The 20,471-nt window shown below is 35.1% G+C and overlaps 1 protein-coding gene across 2 annotated transcripts in view; it reads left to right on the plus strand.

Moving 5' to 3' along the window:
* LOC143916364 (uncharacterized) overlaps positions 1-20,135 on the plus strand; it is a 53,772-nt gene extending 33,637 nt beyond the window's left edge. For both annotated transcript variants that reach the window (XM_077437421.1, XM_077437419.1), the window contains exons 3-7: positions 14,069-14,204; positions 14,283-14,810; positions 14,897-15,085; positions 15,170-15,336; positions 15,413-20,135. In XM_077437421.1, coding sequence (XP_077293547.1) covers positions 14,069-14,204; positions 14,283-14,810; positions 14,897-15,085; positions 15,170-15,336; positions 15,413-15,754 — 1,362 coding nt within the window. In that variant the 3' untranslated portion in view covers positions 15,755-20,135. The remainder of the gene's footprint in view (positions 1-14,068; positions 14,205-14,282; positions 14,811-14,896; positions 15,086-15,169; positions 15,337-15,412) is intronic.
* Positions 20,136-20,471: the final 336 nt, after the last annotated feature.

Raw genomic sequence — 20,471 nt, forward strand, 5'->3', positions numbered from 1 at the left:
CCAGGGATTGAACCCGTGACCACACAATTGAAAGCATTACACGCTATCCATTGATCTATACTGATGATTATACTTATATATCACGTGCCAAAGAAGACCCGCAATTCACCGAAAACGAAGCGTGTGGAGATTATAATCAACATTTTTGGTGGTGTCACATTTTTAAGATACGATCACGTAAAATTTTCACAAGGAGGCCACAGTTTTAGAGTCGCTTTAAAATCATAGTATACATATACGAATGTATAGTCTGCGATCGATAGTCCAAATTACAGCGAGCTTCAGGTTTCGGTGGATATGCTTACAGCAAACTTTATCTTAGATAATCTAATACCAGCCTAGATTAGTCGGTAAAATAAACATGAGATATTGAAGACGCTGACGAATGTTGAGTAATGCTAAATTTTGCACCGCTGAAACTACATGAATATCTCTCATCATCTCAAATTTCACTAATCGGGTAACTCATTCACGACCCCTTTTGACTTAAATCACTTATCTCTGGATTCCTGTGTTTTTTCTTTAGTTTTCTAAGATAACGGAAGCAAGCATTCGTCTCGTATACAAGACAACAGTCACCACACCACAGAGTGATGGTGTGTTTGTAATTTATTCAGTTCTGCGAGATTGTTACTGATCGAGTCGGTTATGTCACCCGTCTATATTTATATCAGACGGGTATGCCAATGTGTATGTGCTTCCAAGTGACGGTAAAACACGGAGGCTTTTGTTCTCACATTCGGTCAGTGTTGTCTGACTTACTTCAGTTCGTCGAGATGCAATGAGATCGTACCCGCAGCTGGAGAATGCACACGTGCACGCGTCCAGAGGACACACGTGCACGGCCAAGTATGTGGAGGGGTTTTACAAAAGTCGCCCATAAAGACGATGCGCGCCATTCGTAGTTTTATAATAATATTTTTATCGGCTCGATTCCGGTTGTAAAAAGGTTAAAAGCGAGCAGTTATTAACCTTTTGCGGTGCATATGTAATAACGCAAACGATTTTATTGCTCACTTTAACGTTGGAGTATTTCGTCTGTTTGAGAAACGACAGTGGGTATTGTTTTGCTCGTCTGTCTACCTTCAAACCCCCCTATTGATGGTTTTTAATGCGCTGTTGATACATTTTTTATTATGATCTTGATCGTTTCACACATAACTACAGATTTTATACACATACATATATGTGGACTAGGTAGTACTGCCTAAAGTGAATTTACAAAGCGATGACTGATGAACAAATTAACTCAAAAACTTTTATAGATAGTTTTATTTGTAGGACATGATCTACAAACCTACATACATATTACATTCCCTATTATACCAATCATCAATATTAGTTAGAGATGAAACATTTCGCTAGCATGACACGGACTTTTAAGGCGCAGACACACTGAGTCGTACGGCACGGCATGACTCCAGCTGTGATGTATCCTCATGTCATTGTTAATTCGTACGATCTTATTATTTCGACAATTTTCTCTTACGTTTCTTCAAATATGGGAATCACCTTTATCGATCACTGTCAAGCGTATGTCAATTCAAGGATAAATTATCACCAGAACTACTCAAAAGACCTGGATCGCCATAAAATAGATCAGGCGTTCTAGCGTTTACGGGCCGCGTACCACTCTGTGTCTGCAACTCTTCTACACTGTATCTTCGTGCGCGCTTGTGTCTCTGTGCGTGCGGATGTTTTTAAGTGTCCTAATTTGAACGCAGCTTTACTAAGTTTTTTTTTTATTATAAACTAGAAGCCTCAGCTGAAGACTTGTCCAATATACTAATATTTTAGTATGGACGTATATAGAGGGGTTTCCGAGATCGGAGTGAAAGAAGCAGTAGTAGTGGTAGAGGTAGTTTGTTGATCTTGATTCGTCGGCCTGCCAACTCCAAATGAAGTACTTTGAATATCATTGGTTGATGGGTCTCAAAACGTCATTGACTGTTGTATACAGCTTGTTCATAAGTCGAGGCCTTTTCGGCGCGAACGCGATATCAAGTGATCAGCGCTAGTAAACCAGCGGTTGACGATCGCCAATCACTTACGTTACAACAATATATATAAAAACGGAAGGAATGTATGTATGTTTTTTCGCATGGACAAGGATGGAGATTTCAAAAGACAAGAACGCACATATATACACATGCTCATTTGTATGTGGACGGCCGGGCAAGCGTGCGGGAATGGAACGAGGAGGCAGCGTGGGGGAGTGACTTGCCTCGCACAGCCTTTGCGAATGAAATGCGTGCTGAAACCGCTAGCGACAATAACCTCGGGTGTCGTTCATGTATCAATTCCTTTCCAAAACCCCCGCTGAAATATCAAAGGGCACAACAATAGTTTACCATATTTCGAGTCAACTGACGTTACTGCAAGTGGGCCTGCCTTAAATGTCACTCTACCGCGACGGCCTCATCCTGATGTAATTTTATTCTAATTTCAAACGTTCCGCACGGATAGTCCACACCGATATGCAAACGGACGATTGGACTGTAATGTTAATAAATTGTGAAACGCAATTACTATTTCTGCATAATGTAAAGTAGATTCGTGAGTTGACATGAGCTGAATTGACTAATCTGGTTTATTATATGCATCAGCGACAGCATTTGTTTATTGTAAACTTGCATGAAATGTGTGCATGATCGAATTTCTCGAGCACACTCGAGTGTGCCGTGCCTACTGTTGCGTTACTACCGTCGCTAATCTTTAGCTGCTGATGCTGCGAATGTCGACATTTGACATTAACATTTTCGCCTTACCTTTCCATCGTTTTGCGTTGTTGAAAATTTTGCTAATGGACTACGAGACGGAAAAAAAATGCAAAATAAATAACGCGCGTATGTGTATGTATGCATGCGTGGATTTCAATGTCATTTGAGGCGATCGTGACTATGTGTACATTTGCGGCAACTGTACATGTCGATATATATTTTTTTTAATTCATATACACAGCTACGATTTCATTACGATTTATTCGTATTTGCTTTGGATTAGGCGAGGACATGCTCCGTGCCCTTGTTCTACAATGCTGGGGACGACGCGTGCCGGTGAAATCGCTGTGTTGCTACATCGCCATTGTTGCTAATTATTTTCATTTTTTATCTCATTGTACAAATTTATGCGCAATTCACGGTGTCTCTGTGCACTGGAGCGATAAAGCCTTCGTTGAACCTAAATAAACAACTAAGTAAATCTGAAACAATCCATACCGTTGTAAATATATGTAGTGATTAGTTTAAAACTCGACACTTTTATTGTACGATTCGGTTTGACATTCTCAGTTAACTTTCCATATCAATTGAAATACATACACACTTTGAACAGTAAATAACATGTTAAATTTATATATTTCCAATTCAGTTATAATAAACTAATACATATGTGTGTACTGATTGGACATGTTTATCATGCTCTGTTTATTCATGGAACCGTACAGGGCCAGCCTCGTAAGTAGGCCTCGGCTAAGGGCGCATCATGAGGTGCCTACATTAGAAACAACATTTGTACTTTTTTAATGTTTAAGAACTTCTATGAGCCAAGAAAAATTAAACGGGCTAACGATTTCATCAATTGGTAGAGATCTTCTATATGAAACTAGACATAGAAGGACTTATTACCAGGGACGTCCCGTAGGCATAGGCAAGTAAGGCAGCGCCTAAGGGCGGAACATTTTGAGGAGCGGCAAAAAAAGAAGCAAGAAATATCAAAAATAATTTAAATTATTATTTTCCGTTTAGATTTTATTAAAAAACACAATTTTTCATACACGAAAGAGTGCATAATGATTACTTTCATTAAAATATACGATATAATATGTATTTAAAAATCTTTAATGTTTGTATGCCATTTTTAGAGGGGGCTGCATTTTGAACTTCGTCTAACGGTGGCACATAGTCTTGGGTCACTGCTAATTAGATACAAAATAAAATCCAGAAACTCTATCTCAAACTCTTGTTTAATGATTGTAATTAAATGTATTTGCATTATACATATACTATACTATTATAGTTTGTAGCTGTGCTAAAATCACATCCGACCGCGCGCACGCTTCGCGCCTCTGTCGTCGGCGGTCACATCCCCACCAGAGCGCGTGCCGTGTCTTGTGTCGTCGTTTATTTTGCATAGCTCAATAATATGCGAAACGCACTTCAAATTCCAAGTATGAAAATATCGTATTCGTAACGGATGGACGAACGGGCAGTCTTTTATACACATGTATATAATATATTTTTTCATTTAATATTTTTTAAATTATTGTTATTCATAGTAAAATCGTAAAATATCGACCATAAAATGCAAAAAAAATAACGGTCACTGTTGATGAAATAACGGCCACCGGTGATATGGCATTGAAAAAAATAAAACGTTTAAAAATAGACATTTTTGTCATATGGGGGAGCTTAAAATCAAAATGGCCTAAAGGCGACACATGCCTTCGTAAATGCAATAAAAATTATTTCACTCGGACAATGATGATATCTTAGTTTTATATGTGAATGTACCCAAAATCTTGACCGGTAGTGGACATATAAACGTAACGTTTAAAATGTTCAGCGTAACAATTAAAATCAATATTTGATAGAATTCCTATATTATTTGTATATACATCATTGTATATGCTCTACTGATACCAGCGATAGCCAAATAAAAAAATCTATTTTTGATTTCATTTTTATTTATTTTTTCGTGAGCGGGCGGTCGCTGCTGGGTTAATCTATTGTTTATTGAAAAACGGTCGTCGAACGTGACCGGTTATGTAAGTCCACGAACGAAAGTGAAATTTTAGAAGAAATTGTCGAAGCGCAAAGAGCGAGTTTTTCCTCTCGCGATTCGAGATTCGCTGCCCTTGAACAGTGATGTGCCAGGAATGGCACGCGTACCACAATTGCCACTTTCTAAATTAAATCCGTGAATATTTTCGCGAACTATTTTTTTTAATGTACAATTCTCACGAACAGAACTAGCCACGACTTCAAGTAGCAGAATACATTCGTGCTAATAATACTGCAGTGATTATTTATAAAAAATTAACAAACCTCTCTCTATAATCCGATCACATAGTTATAAAAATACCATAGCTAAATATTAACATATACAAAACTTCATTTGGGACATAAGGAAATTTTAGTATTGGCTTTTGGGCTGGGTATACAATAAATTAATGTTGATGCAGCAACTTCTAAGTTGCTCACAATACTTAGTTGCATCCTACGGCAAAAAACATTATGTCAACGCAGTGAAAACATATTTGGATGTATTGGAACTTTCCCAAACGATTCGCAGTCGTGGCTTTTTGGCTGTAGTCAGATCCGTTAAAGATTCGAGCAACTCCGACTCTGATTTCATATTTAAATCATCGAACATTTAATAATGTTTGTATATGAATATTGAATTACTAACTAAGAGTGACTCACAAACAGTGGCGTGGCATGAAAATCTTTCTGTTTTTATCGCACAGCTTTACGTGTGCGCGAGCAGGATACAAGGGGACCCGATATGACGTCACTTATTAAGGTTTGTATCCTACTCTCCCAAACTAAATAAGGCTGTGAAATAAAAACAGGGAGATTTCGAAAGCACGCCACTGCTCATAAACCACCAAATATGCAGATTTGAGACAATGTTTCTATCTGTCTCTTTCTCGCGTTTCTATCAAATTGAAGAAAGGACTGCTATTTGTCAAGTCCTTCACTCCAAATGCGTAGATTTTATTAGTTTCATGTCATCATCATTTACAGCCATTCACCATCCACTGTTGGATGAAGACCTCCAACACATTTTCATTCGTCAATGTTTTGCGGAAATGCACCTAATCACACAGATTTTTCTTAGTTTCACTTGTTTTAACTTCATCCACCCATCTTCCTTGTGGCCTTTCTTTCGCCCTTTCACATTCTCTCAGGTGCTATTCCAGCACTTTTCTCCACCTCTCATTCATTCTTCTAGCCATGTAAGAATCCATAAATATTGAATGAAAAAAAGAGTTTAAATAAAAGTTGATCATCAAGCTCATCAGCGCGTTGCACCTTGTATTAGTACTCCAGAGATATACAAAAATTAATCCAATGGAAAAAAAATCTGAGTCCGATTATGGGAAAACGTAGAAGTGAGAGTCTTGTTTTGTTTGACGACTCTCGGCCCTATATTTTAAGTTTCATGATATGAGCCGTTATATTTGAAATTGGTGTAAGTCCACTTTTCTTCATTTCGAGAAATATCTCGCATAACATTAAATGTAATGTTTTGCGTTTTACAATATTTAAAAATACTGTTGGCCTGTAATGGGTTTATTCTGCTTTTCCGAGATTCTGGAAATATCGAATTAAAAGTAGTGATAAGAATTTGTGAATTAAGTCAAACTGAAATTGAAACTGAAAATTGAACTTCCGCCACTTTCAAATACAACGGCTCGTATTTTGACAAATATTTTTGTCTGGATACGTCCGAATATCAGACTGTATTCCAACTGAAAATTGCTATTTTCATATAAATAGCATTTATGAAACTATTGTGCAAACATGATCATAATTATTGGATTTTGCATGCAATCATCATTCGAAGGTATCCCATCATTTCGATACTTGACTATCCTTAACCCATTCTCTGCATGAACGTCTACACGCGACGTTCGCACGCTGCCGACTGATTAATAAGGAATGCTTGAACCTGAATGCAACATATCAATACGCTCCACCTAGTCGAGATGTTGCGGCCGTAAACCGAACCGGTTCTGGGTGCTATACATCTGGTTCTGCCGATTACACGATCTTTTGTGACAATGAGCCGTATTGTACGTTTCAATAACTCGTAATAACCAATCAATTAGTAGCTTATATTATCATCGATCACCGCAGATCTCCACCAAATGCACTCCACTATGAGAATCCAATTGGATTGTCAGATCACAGTGTGTATTAGGGTCACCAGCAGTAATCTTCTGGCGTTTTGATAACAATTCGTACTATTAGTATTAGTTACAGAAATATACTTATATTCTATTTCGATACAAAGTCCTAGATGAGGACTTCTTCGACAGGCTTTCTCATCCTTCCCTGTTTTGGACAACATACACGCATCCGACCCCACACATATTCCTTACATCCTCAACCCACTACATTTGATGGCTATATTGTTTCCTTTTACACTGTCGTGGATATTCTTCGATAACCATTATTTATCTAAAAATAACTAATATAAATCTACTCATTTTTTATATTTAAGTTTTTGAAATGCTTCTCTAAAAATTCATTGCCATGTTTTATCAATTTTTTGGTCTCCAGAGGAATGAAAATTGGCCCACTTCACTAAGCTATTTTATACCGGGTTGACACGATTTAAGTAACTTGGACGTTACTCGCAGCGTGGCAACAGGCGATCCAACCATTTTTGAACATCCACGTTATTCGTCCAAGCTACTCGTGTCAACCCGGTATTCAACCCAAGCAAAAGATTATAATTGCTTGAATTGTACGCTGCGAGTACGTAATATGAGAATCAATACATAGGTACATAGCTCTCAAATACAAAACACTGTTTATAACCCCATTAAATGTTCAATTTATTCACTTTTTTTTTACAAGGTTTTTATTAATTTCATTACCAATGTGATCTTATACTGGACTTTGATGTTATGAATATATTTGTATGCGATGCAGTCCAAGTTTACATTTAGTTCGTTCATGAACATACTAGTTTGTTCATACACGAACCAATCTAGCCAGTTATATGTACACAAAAGAACAAATTGATAAATTAACTAGTTTGTTTATGCAAAAACTATTAGGTCTAAGTTTAAGTGTACTCAATCGTTTGTCCTATCCTCTATGTACATATGTATGCGTACCCTGGTTTGCTATATGTTTAATACTAGTGGAAATGGGAATTATAGGATCGTTATAATGTGGTCTCCATTGGATTTCCCCTTTAAATACTTTGCGTTAAAGTTTCATGCAACACCTGGTGAATATATTTGAAGATAATATATATATTAGTTCCAAGAGTTCGTGTATGAATAAACTAGTGTGGGAATTAGTTTTCTAGCCTAGAATAATGCATGTAAGAATGGTTGGGTTGGCATGCATGAGTTGAAGAATGGTTGAGTTGTCATCTTGTACATGTGACGCTTAACGAACGATTAGATCGTTGTGGCTTTCCGAGTAATAAACAATGTTTTAAACCGCCCAACGGGTCCCATTTTGAGGTACCGCCTATGTCTCCCGACAACCAGATCTTACACTAGTATGTTCAAGAACGAACCGGAATAAACCCTTGTACTATAACATATAAAACGTTCAGTTAATTTCTCTCCTACATCCGCTTTATAGTTTTGAAATACCCAAAATAGCGGTTTTTAGATTCGTACTAATCTTGGGGCTCGACAGATATGGTAACCCTAGTTACCTATGGCTTTGCTTTGCATGCGAGTTTGAACTCGCGCGTGGATAACCTGTTACGAGAGTCGAATCGGAATAGCCGACCAATGAGTGTGTTACATAGTTCATTTTTATTTCGCATTGTGTAATCCGTCCGAATTGTTTTTCCATCGGATATTCGTCGAAACTATGCGGCGAATATAACGGATAGAGTGTACCGCGTCGAATTGCACGGATTCCCGTTAGATAACCGAAGCTAGCGACATTGTCAGGGCGAGGTCTAATCTAATATACTCGCCGTAGCACCGAAAGTCCCAAATCCGAGATACCGAGCTATCGCTGGCAATAAGAAGACTCAAACTTACCTCCCCGCTTGATAGTATCAATACTCGGCATTTGGATGAAATCCTTGTGGCTTAAGGGTTGGAGCTTTGAAACATCATGGAATTCGTCTCAATTTTTCATGGAATATTTTATTTATTTGCAAACGTGCCAGTAAAGGAAAAACCACATTGAAATAAAAGCTGTATTGAAACTTAATACCTCTGTAGTGGATGGTGCTCAAGACTACCCATATCCCGTAAACACACAGAGGCAAGTGTCACCATTCACGCTTCTGTATATCGAAATAAACTTTTTATAAACCTATTGGAAACCACTTTAGACACTCCACTTCAAAAGCATACGTCCAATCGAATTTGTCATAGGATTGTAACAGAAAACGATTAGTAAGTAGAAATAACTGGCGATCTATGAGATTTCGGCTTAGCGGTGTTTATCTAACTTTCCTTTATAATTTAACTCAAAATTGGAACTTATGTGGTAACAACAGAGGTAGATGTTTTGTAATAATTTATTTATCATCACGTATGTTTGCTTTCAATACAAGTAGAAGCAAAAATTAGGTAAAATGTCTATTTTCCAATTAGAATTCAAGTCTAACTTTGGATTTTTGAAAAAATATGGTTCGGTGATTATTCTGCATAAAGCGATCTCGCACACGTCACCAAAATCTAGATCACGAAACATTGGCACTTCTAGATCACGAAACATCGAGAGTTATACACACGAGAATTCGAGTGCCAGATATTCCAGTTCGGTGATTATTGGTCACAAAGTGCTCGACCAAAAGTCACTAAAATCTCTATAACGGAACGTCTGGCAGCCGAAAAGTCCACCATACTAACGATAACTATCATACTAACAAGAACTCGATTGCCAAATATTCCGTATTCGCGATTTTCATGGCAAATTGTCTTTTGGGCTATCGCCATGTGACTAATAATCCAATTACCGATATTCCATATTCGCGATTATCGTATGTGCTACCGCAATGTGTGAAATAATCCGTTCATTAAAAAAGATATAAGTATATTATAATTTATAGATTTCAAACATTGTTCACTTCTTTCATTTTGAAATATTTGAAGAACAACCAAATGATTGGATACGTTTAATATTTGAGCAATTGAGATACATATGACGATAAGTTTTATTCGAATTTATCTCGACCCGTCCGCGAACTTTTGGCCAAATGGACACTTGGCCTAAAGACTTTTGGTCGAACGGACATTTAGCCGATTGTGTATCGAAATTACTTAAAACTCACTGAAAGCAAATACATTATTCACAAATCATCTCGACTTCGTTAAAATTTGATATTTTTGATAAATTTAAACAATGATTAATTTCATTCGGTCAAATGTCTGTCGACCTAATATCCGTTCGGCCAAGTGTCTATTCATCCAAACGTCCGTCGCCCAAGTATCCACTCGGCTAATAGTCCATCAACCTCTCGACCGTAGATGATTTGAATTTTAACAATATCAAGATCTCCCAGAACCTTCAATAGTATGTACATACTCAAATGTTCGCGTATACTACATACATACATACTTTAGCCCATTGAATTCCACGCCAATTCAGTGCGCTGAAAAACCTTTTCATACAAACTCATACACCATTTTCAACATACAAAAACTTTTGATGAAACTTTTCAACTAGACCAACTTTATAATGAAAAATTTCCACGGAAAATCAATACACCTGATCACTTGCATAAGCTTTTGATCGTACATTTTTAAAATTCCGAGCTTTCGTTGATTTTTATTCAGGTAACAAAGCAACGATAAGTTGTTTCCATTGAAAAAAAAATTGATTGAAAATTTCGTGGTCAAAATTGGTTCCTTTCTGCAGACCTATTATATGAAAGTGATTCCACTCACAACGTCAATTATGTAGCTCATGACAAATCCGTCGTTACAATACTTTTGATGCGTCTGTTTGAATCTCGTAATTTCGGCTGGCTCATTAGACGCTCCCGACCCTGATTTGGGGATTGCTGGCCAGAAGCTCTCAACCCTGATAGCGCGTAGAGATGTGTAGCGGTACGTCGTGTTGGGTGCATCCGGAGCAGGTTGTTCACCCGCAAACCAGACAATAGTCGGCGCCGGAACGGACACGCTCCCATCGCAAGACTTCGTCACTGTATGCTCAACCTGATCACTTGGACTGTGACCCCCCCTGTCCCTGCCCTCCCTCTATCCTTTCACCCTTCACTAGCCCTTGTGTCATGCGACTCTTACAAATCCCCACAATCTTACTCGGATTTTTCATCACGATTCTATCTTCGATTCTGTTTCGTACAGGTGTAGGATCACAGAATATAATATAATATATAAAAACGGACGTAAAGTGTGTGGATATGTGACTATGTGGGTATGTGGCACACGCGTGGACACATCCAATCAAAGAAAAGTATATAAAGGAAGCGTAGTAGCGGGGGAGGGGGGGGGGGTGGATCCTCATTTGACGACAGGCATGTGCGACGTTGGGCCGAGTCACGGGTGATACGTATACACACCAGTGGCGTAGCGAAGGGGGGGGGGTCTGGACCCCCCCCTTGGCGGATCGCGGTAAAATATCCCACTCCTGTCGCAATTGATCGTTTGTATAGTTTTTTATCACAAATCCATGATAGATTTTTAGGACATAAACATATACTTGAAAATTTCCAATGTTTGCTTCCTGATGGAAAAAGCTCTCAACCATCAATTGTTTTAAAAAATAAGATAAAGACCTTGGGGGAAATTTACAACCAAGATATATTTTGTGGGCCTTTCATTCTATCTGGAGAGTTGGAAATGTGGTGACAATATATAAGTACTAGTGAAAATCGACCAAAAAACGTACTAGCTGCAATTGCAATTTGCAATCCTTCAATATTCCCCAATATTTACATACTTCTAAAAATTCTTCAAAAAACACTTCCGGTGACAACAGCCACAAGTGAACGGAGCTTTTCCACACTACTTGCTTTATTAAATATTCATAGGGATATAAATGTTAGTGCAGAAAAAATATTAGATATGTTTACAATAAAGACGCGAAGATTGGATCTGTGAATTTCGTATTTTTTTAAAGTATTCATTATTTTTATTTTATTTGAATTTTGTTCATACTATATTTTTATTACGTATTTACTTTATTTTTATATGTTGTGATTTTATATTAATTAACTTATTCTGCCTTTTTTCCTGTCAAAACCCCCCCCTTGACAAAATCCTGGCTACGCCACTGATACACACACACTTCTTTCATCATTTCGAACGGGTTGGATTAATATTCGGTGCGCGCCCGCGTGCCTATAAATTACCTTACTAAATATTTATATTATAAGATATAACTTTATTTTAATTCGTGTATCAATATCTTTCCGAAACCACCCGTTGAAATCAACGGGCACAACACTAGTAATATATAATATATATAAAAACGGAGTATGTGGCGGACGCGTGGACAAGTATGGAGATTTCAAAAAAAACTAATAATACCGGGAATATACGTTATGTATAGGGATGTGGCGTGACTACCGATCGTGTCGAGGAGAAACAGGGAAGTGGGGACCTGAGCGTCTGACATGTACTCCTGATATTGAGCACCTGAGTTAGAACGGGTGGCATCAGCGTCAGATGCGCGGGAGCGTACACACATACACACATCCCCGAAGATACACACACACACACACATTCACTCATAATTTCGAACGGCAAGCGTTTAATGAGTGCACTGGAGTTTTTACTATTAATACGCGCGCCTATAAATTACCTTACACTATATTTATATATAACGCATAACTTTATTTTAATTCGTGTATCAATTCCTTTCCGAAGCCACCCGTTGAAATCAACGGGCACAACACTAGTTGTTTAGTAAACAAGTAGATTGCTTTACCCACACACGATGGATAGATTTCTCATTATGAACTTTATTTTAGCAGAATGTTAAGTAATAAAAGGGTTCCATGATCGTTGCGCGTTTACATTATATCGCGCTCGATCAGCTATGCAATAACTATAAACAATAAACAAACCCGAATCGCGTATAGCTTATTTGTTGTGTTGTTATTGGTATCGTGTTGGCGTGATGGTTGTAGTGGTTCGCGAATATCGGGCACTCGAAAATCCCACCCACCGAGATTTCAGACATGCGAACTATAACGTTAACGAGAATTCAAGTTCAGATATTAAGTATTAGTGATTTTCGTGGCAACAATTGCAGTGTGCCAGATCGCCATGTGCGAAATTGTCCGTTTGCGGTATGTAGTTGCTTATCGCCGAGCGCCCATCGATCGAGCGCGATTTTAGTTAGCGCCCAACGGTCTGGTTTAAAGCCCGGACCCTGAGGGGGCTTTATATTGTTCAAATGTTGTAAATGCATTGTTAAAGGTTTGCCGAACCTTTTTTACAAAGGATTTACAACAATTGAACAATAAAAGGCACGCTTCCGGTCCTACCTCTAGGTTACCGTATAAAATACAATGTCTTTAGAAAGGGTTTTTTTATGAATCCTTTTTTAAAACGATATTGATGACCAAGAAGAATTCTTCTTGCTAATAGTAAGCGTCGTTACAGTTCCGTTCGCATTTGCTATTGTCACGGCATTCCCCTCCCCCCCCCTAGATTTGACCAAACCAGGAACATGCATGTCATTTAATGAAATATTAAGCCAGTAGAGAATGTAAAAAGTCTAAACATGTTGATCAGAAGCTTCTTCAAAAAAAAAGTTACAAACTGACCAAATTTTGCCCCCTCCATCCCTGGGAAATGCTAAAATTATTTTTTTTTATAATCGTCTAAAAATTTCAAATATAATATTAAAATATGCATTTATTATGATATATTTGTTATATTATCGATAAAAACAAAAATTATAATAGATAAGAGGAAAATATATATTGTGTACACAATTCTTATTTTACCATGTAAATATATAGTACATTTTATTCTCTTCTGATAAAGAGTTGTTTAACTATGCTGGTTAAACTAGTTTCAATTAGATGAGATTAAACGCTCATTAAAATTCTAGTATTTATTATTTTGTTTATCCTATGATAACATTCTATTACTGTAATGTTTCAGTACTACTAAATTTTACATTGTAATTTAAAATTAAACACGTTTCAAAATGAAAAACTTAGACAAAAAGTAGACCTATTTAGATATGCTAATATATACATATGTACTATACCTATACAGTGGTTGGCGACCTTTCAACTGATGGTGAATTAGTTATTTTAAAAATTTTAGATAGAGTCAAAGTCGAAAATAAAATTTGATTAATGAAAAAATATATCAATTGTGCTGAAAAAATGAGTATTTTGTTTAATAATTGTATTCTTTGTACAGGTATCGGCTGGCCAGCATATGCACGTGAGCGGTGAATTGCAGGGTACACACGTATCCGTAGCCGCTCAGCAAGGAATGTATTTTGGACAAACGTCAAATCCTCACCAAGGCACTCATTCACCCCATCACCAATCAGGTTCTTACTTTATTCATTATAAACGATGCAAAAATATACACTTAACTTCAAAATACTAACTTATTATTGACATTACAGGTACGGGAAATGGAGACACGTACACCGTGTCACAGTCCCAAACAATCAACTTCACCCAGCAAACTCTTCGGCAACGACAAGCACAAACGGCGACCTCGTCTCCTATGAGCAGTGCCGGATCGCCGATGAGTCAACAATCTTCGCAAAATGTTCCATCACCAGCCAACGGGCCCACGATGGGCTCATCGCCTCAGAATTTAGGAAATATGCCTTCAATGGGCATGCCCAATAACTTAGTTCAAAATAATGGCAACATGGGTCCAGGAATAGGAAATATTGTCAATTCGATGAGCGGGATGAATGCAATGAGCATGTCCCGAGAACAACACGCCAAACTGTTGCAACAACAGCAGATCATGAGAGCACAGCAAGCTATGCATCAAGGAGCACAAGGCCATCTCAGGCCTCCACCGCCTGATTATAAAGCCTCGCAAAATCCACTCGCTAGTAATGTTCACAACGTGGGTCAACCTAGATATCCTCAAGGTGGAATAAGAAGAGCGACCCATCAAGCAATGCCACCTTCAGGTAAATGAGATTTATTTTCATCGTCTATTAAATTAAAAGCACCTGTTCGACAATCATATAATAATAATATGCTGTTAATATTTCAGGTCCTATGATGAGAAGTGGTGGTGTGATGTATGGTAATGCTGGAGGACGATATCCTTCACCAGCAGCACCTGCTTCACATCCGGAATGGCGGCATCACCTTGCTATGCAACAACAACAGCAAGCTGCTGTGGGTTTTCCTAGACATCCTTCCAATATGCCTGGTTTTACTCATCATCCTCAAAACCAAGGTAAGCTTGAGTTATTATATATTATACCCAATCTACTATTGCATTTGTGCATTTTGTTTATATTATAATTGTGTACATCATTAGGTGGATTTCAAATGGGAGGCCCGAATGCGATGCAGCAACAACAACTTCATCAGCAGCAATTGTTACGATCTCAACAACAAATGTTGTCACAACCTCATCATCAGCAACAGCAGATGCCCAGTCATTTAATGGCACAGCAAAATCAAGGATTATCTATGCAGGGTCAAGTACGTATTTAAGCTAAAATTATTATTAAATATGTATATAATAATTCAAGTCAGACTAATTTATTTTTCTTTTCAGCTGTCTAACATTAACATGAGCCAAAATCAAAGTATATCCTTACATCAAAGTAATGCTAATATGAATGGTCAGAATTCTCAATTAAATGGAGGACAGCCTGGCAATCCACAACAAGTATCATCAAATCTCATCAACCAATTTAACTCGTTGCAAAACACTCCCGTAAGCAACGCGTCGTCTGGTTTTCCAAGCCAGGCACCGGATTTCAATTTTGACAACTTCTTAGAAGATATGCCTCAAAATGACTCCAATAACTACACAACCCAAGACTTATTGAATTCAATAGATCTTAATCCTATGGAGAATAATGAATATGGGCTAAATTTCTCAGACATATTCTAATTTATCGGTGATACGCCCCATTCCTATTATTGTGTCGTTAATGTTTAAATTATAACAAATAGTTTATTGAACTGTGTAAATATTGTATTTATAAATTTCATCGTGGTGTTCAAAACTATTTTATTATTAAGAATTTATAAAATTCAGTGATACGTGTGCGAGATGTATCTGAAATGAACAAGTTTTCAATTTTTCATATTACATACTATGTATATTGTTTATTTTATGTACTGTGAACTTGTTTTCTATATTATATATTATTTCTATAATCTTATTTAGTGCAATCTAATTTAATTGTAAAAAAAATCATATCACATTGTTATGTATCAAATTGTTTTGTTTTATGGAGGTATATTGAAATTTAATTTTTCACGATTCTGACATTCGCGACCACCGAACATTCCTAATTTTATGTATCGAAATTCATCTAATTCCATTAGGAATTCCTTACTTTTTTACCATTATTGATAAATGATAATGTTTTTGTAGTTACTACAATATTATATTAAAAGAAAAAAATTATACATTTGTAAAAAAATTCAAAATTTTAATCCTAAGCTATTTTACATTATGTATTCAATGATGTACTTCAAATATGTATTATTCATATATTTAGTCATGAAGAAAGAACAATTTTTAAACAAATAGGATTTAATATATAAAATATGTACTTCAAAACTCGAATATTATTGAAACATTTAAACTTCTAAATGAAATTTATCAGTAGTTTGACCCTATGAGCTTATTATTACATATATCCTATCCTACTCATTTTTTTTACTTTTTTATTCTCATCTTCGATATTTTTCAGAATTTGATTACTGAATATAAACAGAATAATACATATTATGATCTCAACGGTATGACAAAAAAAAAAGATTCTGTAAACCAAATTTAAAATATTTCAGCAAGGTAAAGCATATTGCCGACATTGTGGTTTCCATCAGAAGGGCTAATATCATTGAAAAGTGCAAACTGTTGATTGAAATATTCAAAATGAAGTTAAATAAATTTTCACATTCGGTAACATATTGCGATTATTTTATTCGTGGAATAAAAAGAACTTGACGATTAAAAAAAATGGCAACCAATTGAATTAGATTAAACGTCAAAAATGTGTTCTTTAGAATTTTAGATTATGATTAATAAATAAATTATATTTACAAAATTAAACAACTATAATGTCTTCATCTTATTTACTTCTTCCATGTTTATTAAATTGTCAATATGTAGGCTGATTAGTAAGATTATAACTTTGATTTCTCTCAGTTTTATATAAAATAAAGCATCTATTACTCCACAACAAAGACTGAGGCCTTTTAAGTAACAATTTGACTGTAACTTAAAATATATGCTTTACGAAGATTGTTAGAGTAATTTTACCATTAACTGATATGGATAAAAAAAAGTAAATAAAAATAGTTACAATTTTATACAAATAATAAATACCCTAGCTATGAAACTGAATACCATTTATAACCACATATTTTTCTGAACAGATTTAATATTGTATTGATTTAAAACACGTAGGAAATCATTGAATCACTTGCGTTTTTTACGCAATTTACATGATAATATGTATTGTAGCACTAATTACATCATTCCACGAAATATATTTATACACTATTGTAGATTCATTGATCGATTCTTATAGCCATAGTTATAATAAATCAAAAAGTTACTGTAATTAAATTTTTTGTATTGTAAAATAAAATTTTCGTGTTGTTATATAAATTTATCACATTTTAATATTGAACAGAATAATTGTTCACTGTTATGCGATTTTAATACAAAGCTGTTCAGATATGAGCATATTCGAATAAATATTATTACTAATTAGTAAAATATTAATTTCATTTGCATTATATTAACAATACATATACACATCTAATGAATAAAAGCAAGGCATCAATTTACTTAAATATTTATTGATGAAATGGTTGATATGAATATTAAACTACAATTTAAAAATACAATTTAAAACTAGGATTGAATAATAAATTGTATAATGTACAGCATGAAGTGTTTGCAATGATTACAGATCATATCTAGATTTAACTTTTTATCGTTATGATAAAAGTACAAATTCTTCTTAATATGTATATCTTTTATATGCATTGTAACATGTAGATTTTAATAGTTATCATTCCATATCTTAACAATGTAATTATATACAACTTGCTGATATAGAGCATTTTAAATGAATCTATTCTACATTTTAGAAATACATATTCTTTTCCTTGCAGTATTTTTTTTTTTACTTCTTAACTATAATGCTCCTCTAAGCATTGAGGGACCAAATCTGTGTGAAATCTATGCAATTTTGTTAATTTAATTTTTCACATGTTAACTTTCATACTCACTTTTTTTCGTAAAGCTAAATAAGCATTTGATTTTATTCATATTGTGTTTTAAAAACGGTTGAATACATATATGTATAATATGTGCATTCGTAATGTATATAAAACATTGACGAAATTCGTTTTTGTTATGATATAATGAAGTTTGTGTATAAAAAAGTAAGAAATATTTGACAAATGAAATGAAACTTTCACTTCTTGATTGTGTGGATGTTCACACAATAATTACCATTTTTATATTTATATTTCGATTCTTATTTTACATATGAATTTTTGTAGATATTTATTTCCATTGTTTATAGAAGTATTAGAATATTTTGTATTAAATTTTTGAAATAGAACTAAACATATAGTTTATTTTACAATGTTTGTATCATAAGGGAATTTATATGAATATTTGTATTAAATTATAGTTGAAATGAATTGTAATGGTTTACGATTTTCGAACGGGCCATTTTGCCTCTTATTACTCATTGTAAAATAGAAATTATAGAAATATACAAGTGGAAATTGTAATTGAAAATCAATTCACGAACAAAATAAAAGTATGTATGACTTTCCACCATAAACTATCGTTTTTGTTTTTAACCCTCCTGTGAATACCGCAATTTGGCAATCAGAAACAGAAAATGCTCTCCACCATTGATCAATCCTTGAATACAGCTTTTATAGTACAAATTATGGGAGCTTATATGCAGTATAAGAATGAATTTAAAAAAATGTGCAAGCTTAATATAAAAATAGCAAAAATATTACCAGAGCGGAGACTAACCAATCTTTACTAAGTTTGACCCACTGAATTCGAATATGATAATGATTTTAGTTGATCGTTTACGATATATGAACGTTTAAAAAAATGCGCCATTTTTCTGAATGCGGTGAAAACCAATCCTTATGTGGTGAAATAAAATACTGTCCAAATAAACGTAACATAGCAAGGAGAAAAAATCCGTATAAACGTGGTGGAATAAAAAACTGACCAAATAAACACAACATAGCACGGAGAAAAAATCCGTAAAAAAAATATATATGTTTGACTTACAATTCGCTAGACAATTAATTATAAGTATTTTAAAGCAATGAAAGATCACAATCAATAGGAAAAACATCTGACTATTGATTCCAATACTCACCTTGAGCACAGCAATACTAGATTTTGAGTTACAGACCGCAAAAGCCAGAAAACTATAAAAATCGCGCATTTTTTTTAAACGCTCTTATCTCGTAAACGATCACTAGCCAACAAAAATCATTATCATATTCGAATTCAGTGGGTCAAACTTAGAAAAGGATGGTTAGTCTCCGCTCTGGTAACTTAAAAACGTGATTTTTTGTTGCTCAGTGTTATCACTTATATTTTTAAAAATGTTTTCAGACGAAAGAGCAAAGTGAAATATAGGAGAGGCTTATAAAAATGGAAGATGCAATTGCTAAAATGAGACTCATATTTAGAATACATACGATCAAAATAGCCAGAGATCTCTTTTGCGTTTGTCTGAAACAAGCGTGCACCTAGATTGCAACACAAACAAATGCAACAAAACAGATCCCTCTCTTTATACATATGAGCCGTTATATTTGAAAGTGATGGAAGTCCAATTTTCAGTTCTAAAATCACTGTTTGACTATTGTTCCCAAATTGTTATGACTTCTTTTAATTCGATATGTCCAGAATCTCAGAAAAGCAGAATAAACGTATTAGAGGTCACCAATATTTTTAAATATAAAACATTATATTTAATGTTTTGCGAAATGAAGGAAAGTGGACTTATGCCACTTTTAAATATAACGGCTTTTAAATGTCCAAATGTAATTCACTATTCAAATCAAACAACTCAAATCCAGGACAGTCTCGCACAATCTGGGACGTCTGGTCCCTTTAACCTAGCTTTATTGAAAATGTTAGCGACTCTTGCTATAGGTGGCTTCATGTTGATGGTTTCAAGGGTGAACTTAATTATCTTAATATACTCTTAAAACGTGAATAAAAGTTACGACTTGCAACTGACAGATATTTGACGTTGATCACTTTGGCTCACACTTCATACTTAATACGACCATACACATCCTCTTCAATTTATTTATTTATTTGATAATCCTTTATGTTGAATATAAAGAACAGATCCCTATTAGAAACTAATTAGATTTGTAAAGGTTTGTTACTTTAATTCGAATGATTTAAACAATATATGTAATGAGTTTTTAAAACATTCAAATTGATATTTTTATTTTTTGACCTATCGTAAGCTTTACAAAACTTTAACTTTCTCCAAAATACATTTTTTATTTTATAAATAGAAAAAAACTCCTGCAAGTGTGAATTTGAAAGAAGCGGAAAATTACTTGTATGTTGCCAA

The sequence above is a fragment of the Arctopsyche grandis genome, chromosome 9 (genome assembly GCF_051622035.1).
Source record: "Arctopsyche grandis isolate Sample6627 chromosome 9, ASM5162203v2, whole genome shotgun sequence".
In the NCBI taxonomy this organism is placed as follows: domain Eukaryota; kingdom Metazoa; phylum Arthropoda; class Insecta; order Trichoptera; family Hydropsychidae; genus Arctopsyche; species Arctopsyche grandis.